General features: G+C 24.6%; 3 protein-coding genes across 3 annotated transcripts; 2 read left to right on the forward strand and 1 right to left on the reverse strand.

Annotated features, from left to right (window-relative positions):
* Window positions 1-656: 656 nt before the first annotated feature.
* LOC128952195 (uncharacterized) lies at window positions 657-3,655 on the forward strand. Its single transcript, XM_054297542.1, has 4 exons — window positions 657-1,085; window positions 3,140-3,156; window positions 3,346-3,455; window positions 3,541-3,655. The coding sequence occupies exons 1-4, from the start codon at window positions 674-676 to the stop codon at window positions 3,653-3,655; spliced, it is 654 nt and encodes a 217-aa protein (XP_054153517.1). The 5' UTR covers window positions 657-673.
* Window positions 3,656-5,079: 1,424 nt separating this feature from the next.
* On the reverse strand, window positions 5,080-6,533 carry LOC128952702 (uncharacterized). Its single transcript, XM_054298135.1, has 3 exons — window positions 5,936-6,533; window positions 5,709-5,825; window positions 5,080-5,612 (listed from the first exon to the last, which is right to left on the reverse strand). The coding sequence occupies exons 1-3, from the start codon at window positions 6,531-6,533 to the stop codon at window positions 5,080-5,082; spliced, it is 1,248 nt and encodes a 415-aa protein (XP_054154110.1).
* A 3,245-nt stretch (window positions 6,534-9,778) lies between these two features.
* LOC128952706 (homeobox protein XHOX-7.1-like) lies at window positions 9,779-13,814 on the forward strand. Its single transcript, XM_054298140.1, has 3 exons — window positions 9,779-10,493; window positions 10,593-10,774; window positions 13,602-13,814. The coding sequence occupies exons 1-3, from the start codon at window positions 9,779-9,781 to the stop codon at window positions 13,812-13,814; spliced, it is 1,110 nt and encodes a 369-aa protein (XP_054154115.1).
* Window positions 13,815-14,527: the final 713 nt, after the last annotated feature.

The raw sequence follows: 14,527 nt of genomic DNA on the forward strand, positions 1-14,527 counted from the left end.
ATTTTCATAATAATTAAATATAGTATCCATTAATCATATAATTGTTTACATTATCATAAAAATAATTTATATGATACATCAAGCAAACAAACAAACAAATTTTTGTGTTTTATAAAAATAATAAATAAACTATACAATAAGTAATTTACAGTGTGTTTATATAATTTATATTATATAATTGAACAGTAAATATAATGATTACTTTTATAGTAAAAACAATAATCAGCATATAATTTATAATTAATGAACAATTAATAATAATTATAATAATGATATTTAAGCAAAGTTTGCGTTTAAAATTGATTTGAAAATCAGTTTTTATTATTTTTTTTATATATATAATTTTTCTAAAGAATCGGTTGAATTGTGTTGTGTTTGGCATACCATTTGAATTGAATGGTTTGGGGTTTTATATAAAAAAAAAAACAAATTTCATATATTAGAGATGCCATTGTATTAGCTCTAGTATGAAGTGCACAGTCATATGAAAATTGTGTGTCTATTTATAAGATGCGGCGCTCGCATCCCATAATTGCATCACTACTACTACAACTACAGTACTATATAACATGACTGCACGCCCGCCCCCTTCCTAACCTATCCTTCACATTCAATGGTATTTTTGTTATAAATATGATTTTGTTATGTTTGGTTGTATTAAGAGGGGAAAGTCATGCAAAAGAAGGATTCGTCGTCACATTCAGTCACATCAGTATTGTTGAACAATAGCCAACAACTAAGTCCTAACAGCAACTGGAGAAGCGCTTACACGCGATCAGTACTGTTAAAGCTATCGATACGTGAGGCTATCAGACGACAGTCCAATATAATCAGCAATAGACAGTTGTCGTCGTTTCCATCATCAACACTACCACCACTACTACTACTACGACCATCACCACCGCCACCAGTGATAATGTCTTCAGCATTGCACCAATACTCTACCATTAGGAGTGTCCATAATGTATGGGACAGGAGTTCCAACATTACTAACTCATTATCATCGCTGCCAGCACTGGACATAGGCCTGGACTTGAAGCCTGTCTTATGTGAAGTCGAGTTTGAAGTTTTTGGTGACATTTCTGGTATGTGTTGTTGTTGTTGTTGTTGTCTTTGACATTATAATACTTTTTTTAATTTTATTTTCATTAAATATTATTTTTGTTTAATGAATGCGACGAAATGTCTCCTAAAAATTTATTTTTATAGTCATTAATGTAATATAAATGTTTAAATATATTTTTTTTTAATTTAAAAAGTAATGTATATTAAAAATTTGATTTTTTTACATATTATTTATTTGTGATTTAGATTACAGATAAAATAAATAATTTTTAAATTACCTATTTTTAGTTTTTTAAAAAAATATTTGTTTAAACAAATAATTATATATTTGTCAATCACTTATTATGTTTATTTAAATTATAATTTAATTAGATTTTTTTTAGACAATTTTGTGTTTGTTTGTGTGTAATATCACTTAGTTATGCATAGTTTATAAATACATCAAATATCCATACAATAAGTTAATTGTAATTCAAACACTATATTTTTTAAGAAAAAAATATATTTATATATTAAACAAAGGGTTTCTAAAACTTTATAAATATATATTTTTATAAACTATTGAATCAAACAATTTCAATATTGTTGGCACAAATCGGAACTCCCGATACATATATATCTAATCATCTATTTATTTATTTAGTCAACTATTCAATAATAATAATAATAATAATAATAATATAGTATAACATAAGTTATTTGATTATATCAGACATTTAATTTGTATATAACAGCTAATAAATAATTATAAAAAAAATTATATAAAGAGATATCTTATATAAAAGCATCTCTCAAATTGTGACCTCAATTTATTTTATAAAGTCAATGATGAAAAAATATTTTTATTAGTTATTAATAGATTTTTTTTTGTGGTGATGTATGTGTTTTTTTGTTGATGATGTTGTAAAACAATTGAATTTGAGTTTTTTTTGTGTGTGCTTTACATAGAGATTATAATCGCTTAAATCAACACAAAATTGTTTAATGAATAGTGTTTTGTATTATATATTATTTTGTATTATTATTATAAGTGTAGATTTTGGCAGTTAATCAATAATGGGGTATTAGCTTATGGGTTAAATTATGTATATATTATATATAAATTATAAGTTAATATATTAGTAGTTAGTATATTGAAAAAATAAAGAGTTGTATACTATAATAGATAGATCTTTGATTTAATGCCAACAAAAAAATATATTTCATTATTAACCCCATAATCTCTCTCTCTCTCTCTCTCTCTCTCTCTCTCTCTCTCTCTCTCTCTCTCTCTCTCTCTCTCTCTCTCTCTCTCTCTCTCTCTCTCTCTCTCTCTCTCTACTGTATATGTGTGTGTTTTATTTATTTATTTTTTTACATTTATATATATATATATTTAACTAGATTATACCCATGTTTATTTTTATAATAATAATAATAATAACTAAAAAAACATATCAAGATTATAACTGTTTATTTTTATATATATTTATTAAAATTCAAGTTTAATGGTAATTATATTTATAATTAGGAATATTAATGAAAACACAGTTGTCTTATTCTTGAATCTGTTTAAAATAAATTTAAATCCAACAAAAAATAAATAAATAAATGAGTAGTCATTACTATAGACAAAAAAAGTGCCAAATATTTTTCATGCATTTATCCGATAGATAAACAAAATCATTATTTTTATTCAGTAAATAGTTAAATGCACAGTTAGGATGATATGCACTGTTAGATTATAATCATCCCATACGGTTCCTCTATATATTTTACAATACATATAAATTATAATATATTACTGTATATTATTTATATATTAGACAGTAATATATATTGTTATAACATGTTTGCTTACAGATAGATTACCAACAAAAAAATCTTTACATTGATATTATTAAAAATTTTAAATATCAATTTTTTTATTATACTAGTATGTTATTTTTTTAACAATTATTTTTACTAATAAATTATATAATAAGTTTTCATTATATACAATTATATACATTATATACATTATATCATCTATAAATTAAAAAAAATATATGTGCAATTAAATAAATGCAATTTTTGTTTCTCATTTATTATACAGGTACATTTTTCACACGGGTATGTTCAAACAAAAAAATAAAATGATAACTAAATAAAATTGATGATGATGATGCTAAATTGTTGGCGGCCCGAAAAAAAATGTTATGCCCTAATTTAAAAAATGGAAATTAATAATGTATTTTAATTTTTGAAACAAAATTTTTTTAAATTGATTTTGTCGCCCCCACCCCCGCCCCCGACAAACAGTACGCCAAAGAAATGTCGCAAAAGTTAACGCTAAAAGGCTGGATACGGGTGTCGCCCAGGGGTTCAATCTATGGCCAGATTCAGGGCGAGAAAAACAATGTCGACGAGATGTCAGTTTGCGATTTTTAAAAAAAAAACTCCTTTACTGATTATCACTTGAACTGATCCAATCATTATATTTTGGCTTTACTTTAGGGCTCTATGGCTACGATTGCAGGGAAGTCCTGGTTGTCGTATCGAGTCGTGTCAGTTCAAGAACTGGAAGGTCATCGACAGCTGCGACTTCAGAAACTTTTCCGTCAGATATTAATTTTAACAAAAAAAAACAATAATATAATACATTATATCATTTTAGACATAATTATTAAATATTATTATCAATTAATAGTATTAAATAGTAATTAATTGTAATGATTTTTTAAAATATGTTTATTAAATCATTAATTTAATTAAATTAATAATAATATGATATATTAATTTTATTACACACAGTATAAATCAGTTGTTTAAATGTTTTGTTGTTGTTGTGAATATATATATAATAAGTGTTGTCGACAACTATTATAAGTATATTAAGTTTATATTTTAATTTAATAATTATCCATGGTCCATTGATGTAATAATAATATAATTTGATTAAAAAAATAACTCAGCAACTAGTTTTCATAATGTATTAAATGAGTTAATAATTAATAAATTTTTATTTTGTAGCCAATTATTTGGAGGACCAAACTGTTGTTTTTTTTCATAACAATTTACTATTGTTTTAATACTATCGATACTATCGATATTATTATTATAATTATTAGTATTATTATTAATTATTGTCTGTATTGTTGTTATTACTACTGTATTATTGTTAACACTATTAATTGAAAATATAAGTTATAATATATAATACAATTCCTTATAAATTTCATTTAAATATAACAGTCTATGTATTTAAATATATATATATATATTTAATATTCTTAATAATATTCCCAATACAGGCCCAAAATAATTGATTTTTTAAAGACATTGACTAATAAAAAATTAATAATAATATATATACTGTATATTATTTTATAAAAATATTATAATTAGTAAAATATTAAAATTTTCAACTATTATTACTGTATTATTATAAAGTATTGAATAGTTATACTATTTATATAATATATACCGGTATATTATTATTTTTGAAATAATTACTATAGTAAACTAGATTAAATAATAATAAATATTAAAATGTTAAATTTTTTATTAATCGATAACTAAGTTAATAAATAGGCTTTATCACCACAAGATTTTTTTGAAAATTTTTGTCACTTTACCCCACCCCTAGTATATCACATTTGTATAGTTTATTATTTTTTTTAAAGTTAAAAAATTAAATCAAAAAAAAAAATTAAACTTATTAAGTTGCAAACAATTAAGTTTTTAAATTTGACTTTTAAGTAATTGATAGAAAAAATCAAAAGAAAAAAAAGTTTAATTAATACAAGTTTACACAAAAAGTTTTAATATTTACAAAATAATATAATAATTAAAAAATAAATCATTAATAAATGTTTAGTAAAATAAAAATAAAGTAAATAATTGCTAAAAATTGTAAATTTATTTCATTATCTGTAATGAATACACACAGACAAACACACACACAAAATATTAGTTAATTAATTAATGATACAAATTGTAAAAAAATTAGAAAAACATATATAATAGTAATAATAATAAAATAATTATTATTAATTATTTGCACGGGTTTTGTCGGTAACCGATATGAAATCCACGGGCATTGTTGGCATTATTCGATACAAACCGTATATTGAAGGGACCGGGCGTTGTATCGGTCATAACTGTCCGATGAACGGCACTTGTATTACCAAATGCATTGTCCTGTCTATTAGTCAACTTCAACAGTCCATTGTCGGCCAGTTCACTGCCGTCGGCATTTAGTTTGCCGACACCCGAACACAGACGCATACCGCCAATTACAATAAAATCGTCTCGGCATTCGGCCACTACTGGCCACTGGCTATTGTAGGGTGTCATCTGATGTGCACCCGACCCGATGGCAAACGGCAGTGTACCGTCGGCATCGCTGGACAGTTCATAAGTTATTGAACAAAAACCGGGTTCTTTGCGAATACAGATCATGTAATCGACATCATTAGGATAGCCCTCATTCCTGTCGGCACCCAAATCATCTTCAGAGTAGTCATAATTAAAACTTTTGATCACACCATGAGTTCCTCCATAGTATTGCAGACAATGAGGCGGTGCTGTATTTTTTGTGTGTATTAATTATATATATATTTTAAAATAAAATAGTTTTCATAATAAGCATATATATATTGAATATATATTAGTATGTATACCGATATTCTCTGATTGGCATTCAATTTGTGTGATCAGTACATCAAAGCGGCGCCTGTATGAGCCCAACATCATTATATGTAGGCTAACGACACCCGATTCATCCACACCAACATAATCTACAGGTATTATATTTAATCACATTTTACATGACAATCATATAATAATATAACTAACAAAAAAATAATAAATAATAAATTAATAAAAATATTTTTAATTTAATACATACAGTGTTGGTCATTATTGAGGCCACAAATTTTCGGCACAATATGATTCTCGTTTTGGCCCGAAATGGTAAAGATATCCTGAGAACAGTTACCTTCGACTGGTTTTGCGATATCAAAGGCCCGAAACTCCAGCCTAAACTGGCAAACATTAGGCGATATCTTACCGATTTTGGTCCGACAAATACGTGACTTGTCGTACGGTGCGGGATAACCGGGATTGCGGAAGTAGACAAAATTTTCGGTCGCACTTTCGCCGCAGCTAACATCAAACAGACAGCACACAGATCCCGGTGCTTGACTGCCGGCATTGTCGGCGCCGCACCGGCCCATAGGCATACCGCCGCGTTTGACACACTCGGATGCCTCATAACAGGTACCTTTGCGGCTGTCGGGTGCCGTACATGTGTTGTCCACAAACCGTTGGCCATTACCAGCACCACCACCAATGATATCGCCATTGTTGCCACCATTGATTAACTGGCTCTGATCAGATACATACATGGAGTCAGGTTTGTTTGCCGATACCTGTGCCGAACTTGGATTAAAATAATAGGTAGCCGCTACTACCGGTGCTTTACCATGATTACCATTGGAAAACATACCAGCTTTGTTGTTTTTTTTAAAAAAGTAATTTCAATCAATTTGATATCATATAAAGTTATGAATAATAATAATAAGTTTTTATATACCGATTGGCGGCACAAACGGTGATCCCTGTCCATCATTTGGTCGCTCAATATATGAACGACTGGTGCACACAATTAGCTGATTATATGCTAATAATGTAGAAAATACTACACTAGATATTGACTTTTTTGACGACAACATTGTGTTATTATTTATTTAGTTTTTTTTTCTCACTAATAATAAAAATAATAATTTCTTAATAATATCTCAAAAATATATATTCATATATCAATATATATATAACTTAAATATCTAACATAATAAGTATTATTAATTTTTTCACAAACAAAAATATGATGTTATATATATACATCAAGTGTTAACAACAAAAGTTTTCAGATTAAAAAAGCTAACAAAACTATTGATAGTTTATCAATCAGTTTATATACTGGTGACAAAATCAATGGGTTATCAAAAATACCTGTATATATATGATTTATATATATATTAACTTTCAATCAATCGGTAATTGATAAAACAATAGGCTATTTAAGGGATCATTCACTTTTTTATTAAGGGCCAAAATTCTGGACTTCCTATCCCTACAGTATATGCCGATCCTAATCGCTATACGATCGCTATACCAATTGAAAGAGTAGTAGTGGTGTAGTCTCTCTCATATACTGACAAACTGTTTGGATGATCAGTTACATTGCTGGATACCTTTCCGATTGAATTGACCCTCAATTGTGACCCTTTACTAGAAAAAAAGCATTGGCTGGTGTGCTGTTTGTATATTATTTTATTATAGAAAAACTATTGTTATGGTATCTCATAATAATAATAATAATAATGTAGTGGTGACTGAACTTTTGTAGGACAGTCGATGAACAGTCAGTCATAGATTTTTATTTTATTTATTAGTAGTGGAGAAGCGGTGGTCAGTGGCGTCAATGTTTACAATATATATATTAAATTAATTTGTTTAATATCTAATTATTTAGTAAAAAATTAACAAAAATGACTCAAATTTGTTTAAATTAAGAAACTTTTTTTAATAAATTATTTTTTTAAATGCAATGATGCTTTAATTATTAATAAAACAATACAAGAAAATAATTACAATTGATATGCAATTATTATTATTATACTGTAGCTAAATGTATTTACATAAATATATACAGTATATACAGTATATCTATATATTATATAATTTGTAATACAATATTGGATACAAATTTTATTTATACAGTGGAGGATACGCCACTTTTTTAGTTTATGTCTACAATATTCAATATACAGGTAATGTCCCGGTTATACTACAATATACTATTGATATATTTACAGTATTATTATTATTATTTACGAGCACAGGATGCTAAAACAGTATGTTTAATATTTTTATTTTATTTTTTAAAAAATATATTAGGTTTTATCAATAGCTTATAAATTAAAAAACATTTTTCATAAATCGACATAAAAAATAATAATAATATATAAATTTATATAAATTTTGTATAATTAATACAATAGCTTTCTAAATATAAAAAAATAAAATTAAAAAACATTATTGTTAATTGCACAGTTGACAAATTTGTTAAACAAAAATTTCCCTAAAATTTTTTATTTATATATTATTGTTGGGTTAATACATTTGTATTTATACATCCAAAAAAATATTTATTAATATATTATATAATAAATTTAGTTTAGATGTAACATAAGTCAACATAGTTAACATAACTAATATAAACATTTAGTATTAATTTTAAAAATACAATATAAATTGTATAAATAAATATATTTAAAAAATTACAATTAGATAAAAAAACAAACAAAAATTAACATTATTATTATGTTTAGTACAATATATAATAAATAATATATTAATATATAAAAAATTTTATCTAAATGCTTGTTGTCATAAAAAATCTCATATTAAAATAATTGAAAATTTGTTGGCCAAATAAATGGCTTTACAATTAGTAAATTGCCTGTTATAAAGTTAATTTGTTTATATCAACAATAGTACAAATTTTTATTTTTAACATAGATAAAATATTACAACAAAAATAATAATTAATAAAAACATTATTTGTCAACTTATAATCAAAAACAAAAATTAGACACAATATAAATTAAACCATTTAAAAAAATAATAATTACAATAAAAAGTTATTTAAAGCTAATAAATAGAGTAATTAATATTAAATAATTAGAGACATAATTGGTAATTATAGCTAAAAGGTAAAGCAATTATTAAGTGGGAAAAAAATATTTGTTTTAAATGTCAACTACAATAACAGATAGATTCACATATTTATATAAATAAAATTATATTAATATAGATGTAATATTATATATTATATAGGTATACAATTGTTATCTACAAATTACTAAATTGCTATCATAAATAAAATATTTCACAAAAAAATTATACAAAATACTAATAGGTATATTAATATTATATATAAATTATTTACTTAAATATGATATTCTCAAATTATCTTTTATTTATTTATTTATTTAAACAAAAATAAGAAATCATAAAATTAATTAACTATTTAAAAAATGTGAAAAATATCAAATACAGGGCATAGAGAGAGAGAGAGAGAAAAAAAATGATTTATATACAGTTTAATAAAATTGGATATCAAATAACACACTATGGCTAGCATTTAAAACTAAAATAAAATAAATTATTTTATCATATGTTATAATAATTATATTTCATATTAGATATATTTCATTTAAACTAGCATTTAAACTAATAGATAAATGATGTGAAACAAACAGTTTATTATATATATATATATACTGGACAATGTTTGTAGATTTCAATGAGTGTGTCTATGAAAGAGAGAGAGAGAGAGAGAGAGAGAGAGAGAGAGAGAGAGAGAGAGAGCAATGTAAGAGAGCAAGAGAGAGACAACCAATGAGGCATTGGATGGTTTAGTTGAATGGGATGACAGGCTATTATAAAAATTGGGTCCCAATTCGTTATTATAGTGAACTTGAAAAGCAAGTCATTGCTTAACCAGAAAAATAAAAACTTTTTTTTTATTATTGTATAATTCAAATGAAAGTTTAAGATTTTGTTTGATGTTTACTGTTTAATATTATTATTAAATAAAACTTTTATGCATTATTTGATTTATTGCTAATCATTACAAAACTACTTGAAAAAAAAAATTTTTTTGAAGATAATTTTAAGTTAAATGGATGATAATAATCGATTATCGTTTGGCTTTAAATATAATACTAATCCAAATATTAATCCAAATAATCCTAATTTTGTTAATCTACCGACATTTCCCTCCTATTATCTGACCAATTGTTTTGCTGCACACCAGTCGATGACAGCATCTTCAGCAATGACACCAACAACAACACCAACAGCAGCAGCAGCTATGATGAATCAATGTCTTGCAAATGTGTCATCAAATATCATAGACTCTTATCATCATCACTCGCCATCATTGTCGCAGCCAAACAATATCAAACTGAGCCCTAGAGATATGTGTGGACCACCAATTGAACCACCGATGATGATGACAATGAGGAGGAACTGCTTATCATCCAAGACAACAACAACATCGACATCACCACAAACACCAACAAAACCAACAATATCTTCATCATTCAGTATTGAAGCACTTTTGGATAAAAGCAACAATAGATATGATAATAAATTTTTTAATAATAATCGACGCATCAGTGATTTAGGAAGCGATAGTGAACTAGCCTTATCAGCAGCACATGTAGTTTCAAGTTGTAATTTTGCAACTAATAATAGTAATAATAGTAGTAATAATTTTGATACTAATTTGATTGTTGATCCGGACGTATCGCCCGTTACCGCCAACCATCACAACAAGGCTATCTATAATTGGCTAAACTGTAGCCGATATAAGCCACCAAAAATCAACAAAAGTAAGATTAATTTATTTTATTTTTTTGAATATAAATTTTTTAATAAAATATAGTAACTTATTATATAATTTATATATAATGATAAACTTTTTTTTGTAGAAACTTTAATAGACACCAGTATTCATGGATCAAATAAACGAAAATCAATTAATAGAGGACCGAGAATACCATTTAGCGGCAATCAAATCAAGGAATTGGAAAATAAATTTCGTGAAACACATTACTTGAGTGGTATGGAAGTCAACCAATTGGCCCATAAGCTTAATCTAACCGATTCAAGGGTAGCTATAAATTTATATATTATATAATAGATAATCATTTACATTATAAATAAATTTTTATTTATAAGATAAATTAGTGGGTATTAATAAATTTAATATAAATTTTTTATTATTATAAACATTTAACAAAAATTAGCATGTATATTTAGCACCGTATCATGGTTAAGTAGCCAAACAGCAGCAGCAGCTGTTTGTGATACTATATCATACTATATCATGACCTTGGTCATAAACTTAACAAAAAAAAGGGTTAAGCGGTTAATAAGTAGATTTAAACTATTCAATGATACAATTGATAAGCAATACACCACATAATCTATTGAACACAATATTGTTATTAGTATTATGATTACACAGTATTATGACTAATATTATACTAATAGTGTGGTTAAAACACTACGGAACAGGAGTGGCCTACTATTCATACTTTACCGGTAATCCAGGTGCTAATAGTGTATATATATGAAGCTTATATTACAAATTGTCCATTTAGTTTTACCACTAAATGTTTATATATATATATATATATATACTGTATAATAGTTAAGAGTATTTCACCTAATTTTATGAACAGTTAAACATTTATACCCAAACAAAACTTGTAGTATTGTTTCCTTAACCCATCAACAAATGGTTTTCAATACTATGTGTATGTTTAAAACAGTGTAACGATATGTCTACAAAATAAATATTATTGTAGAGACTATAACGTATATAATACCGACAAAAAAAGTTTTAAAGTGTTATTGAATTGCTATTTATTTCAATAAAAGATTTTGCCGATTATCAAACATAACATTACATTTACAACAATAATAATAAGTTTATGTATATTTAGTATCCACTAATCGTTTTGTATACTACTATTACCGGATTATATCATATTATTATTATTATTATTATTATCTATCAATTGTATGGATTAAAAATAAAACATATTAATACTACTTATCATATATTTTGTAGTGTTTATATATAAACTTAAAGCTTATTAATTTAACTCCCTATATATAAAAAAATTGTCGGATTAAATATTACATATATAATAATCAAACAATTATTGTTCACATATATATATATACTGTATATATCTATTTAATATTTACCTTGTTTGAATATTGAAAACAAAAATTAGTAAAACATTTTTTTCCCATACAATATATACAGGTATATATCAAAAGATAAAAATTGAATGATTTTGTATTCAATATAACAGAGTATATCATTCAATATATATATATAACATTATATACTGTTTTTGATAGCATCTGTTTGACTATCAATAGAGTTGACCGAAATATATATATAGTTTAGTCTGCGGTTTGTTTATTATAATGTGTGCCACAAGTCCTCAATTATTTCAATACATACAGTCGTCTCCTATGATTTTTTTTTATATATACAGTATATATCTATAAAGAGATGAATAATAATAATAATAAAAATAATAATAAAAAGAAAAATTTCAAAAAATCTATTGTTAAACAATTTATTTTATATAATACACTGCAATATATCTATTGACATGAATATACATATACTGTATACTAGCTATTGATATTGTATGCTTACACACCAATATTTCAATACATGTATATATATATAATTTTTTTTATATATGATATATACTATTATTATGATTTATATTAATATAAAATATAATTGACAAAACTTTGTATATGTGTCTATGTGTGTATGTTTTGTATTGATATAAAATAGATAATACAGTTATGAATAGATTGATAACAAAAAAAATTATTTAAAGACTGCTATCAATATAATTAAATATATTGTACTCATATTATATATATATACCGGTATTATATTCAATATAAATTATATGAATATGCTAGACATGTCAATCATTTATTATTATTATTATTATTATTTAACTACATTTGATACACTATTTTTTTAATCAATACAATTTACATATGAATTTATTAATTTAATATTACATTTTTAAAACTAATCTAATTTATTTATATAATGTTTTATTTTTTTTAAAATTATAAACTTATTAAAAATATATTTAGTAAATGATTTTTTATGTGTTGAATAAAACTACTAAAAATATCTAGCATTTCATTCATTCATTAATAAAAATTGTTTTATTTAAACTTATAAAAAGTATACAGGTATCTTAATTTATTTAATAACACATTAATTTAAATGATAAATTGTTTAAATAATTAATGAAATTCAAGTATTAAATAGTTTTTAAATTAAATAAATATAAAAAAGCTTTAAGCGACTAATTAATAATATAATCAAAAATCAAATTTTTTAATTGATCTTAATATAGTCAAAGTAGTTAACGTTTTAATATTATATATGAATATATAATATGAATATATATATATATACAGTACACAAAAAATAAAAGTTTTATATTTTTCTTTGAAAAACTAATTTTATAAGCAATTCATTATATCATATCTCAACTAAAGACTAATCTAATTTTAATTTCATTTCATTTTCACCGATAAAATCATAAGTTTAAACAGTTTTCTAATATGAAATAACTTTCAACAACTAATACTATAATAATAATAATAATAATACCTGTAGTTAACAAAAATACAACACAACAACAAAAATTGAAATTTAAAATTCAAGATCAAAGTTAATGATATTTAGAAAAGTGAAAAAATTATATAATTTTATATACAATATATAAATTATATATATATACAGGTATATTGAATTACAGCTTAAACTATGTGGTGTGCTATCAATCAATAAAATCAGTTAACAGAAAGAGAAAAACTTTATATTTATTATTTATAATATATATATATATATTATTTTCACAACAAAATAATAGATACGTATTTGGTTTCAAAATCGTCGGGCAAGAGATAAGAGAGAAAAACGATTACTTGAAGAGTCACCGAAAAGATCAAATCACGAATCATTGCACGACATTAATGGCCATTATTTGGATTCAGACGACAACGTCGATGAGGACGGGGATGACGACGACGATGACAACGATAGCACACATAGAGTAGTACTACCGGAGCAGCTTTTGCACTGATGGTTGATAATGATAGTGATGGTGACACCTCTCTCTATATCATAGTGGATGACCACACACTTTGAGAGGGGTATATCGGGTGACAATCAGTAAATTTGATTGATCTGTAAAATCAAGCAAAAGAAGGCTCCACTGACTCTATATCCATACCCCTGTAATACAGGGCCTGTATTATGTATAGTATACACTGTATACTGTAACTCTCTTAAAAGCTATCATGATAGATTTTTGAATTCAACTTGATTACGTATTTTATGATAATGTAAATTATATACCTTACTCATTTATAAATAAACTATTACTATCAAAATTATTTTTTACCCTATTATATTAATTAATTGTTTTTGTCAATATAGTTAATATTATGCATTGTATGTTTAACTATTATTTTTCATTGATATATATTGATATATAACATGTTTAATATATTTGTTTTTATAAAATTTTTTATTCCCTAATAAATTATGTTATGTTATATTTGTTTTATTAATTTAGTTTTAATATTTTTTGTATAATTAACGTTCAGGGACCGATTAATAATAAACCTATGAGAGAGTCTATGGTATACAGTATATCATATAACATACCAGTGCTCTGGTATATAATACCAGTCCTTATTTCAAATATATTACTATACGTTGTTGTATCATATTTTACATTACTGTCTAATATTACAATTACTGTACTATGGATTTAACAAAATTTTCTAAAAT

The sequence above is a fragment of the Oppia nitens genome, unplaced genomic scaffold, assembly GCF_028296485.1.
Source record: "Oppia nitens isolate AA-2021 unplaced genomic scaffold, nextdenovo-longstitch-racon4-pilon3 scaffold1_pilon_pilon_pilon, whole genome shotgun sequence".
NCBI classification, from domain to species: Eukaryota; Metazoa; Arthropoda; class Arachnida; order Sarcoptiformes; family Oppiidae; genus Oppia; species Oppia nitens.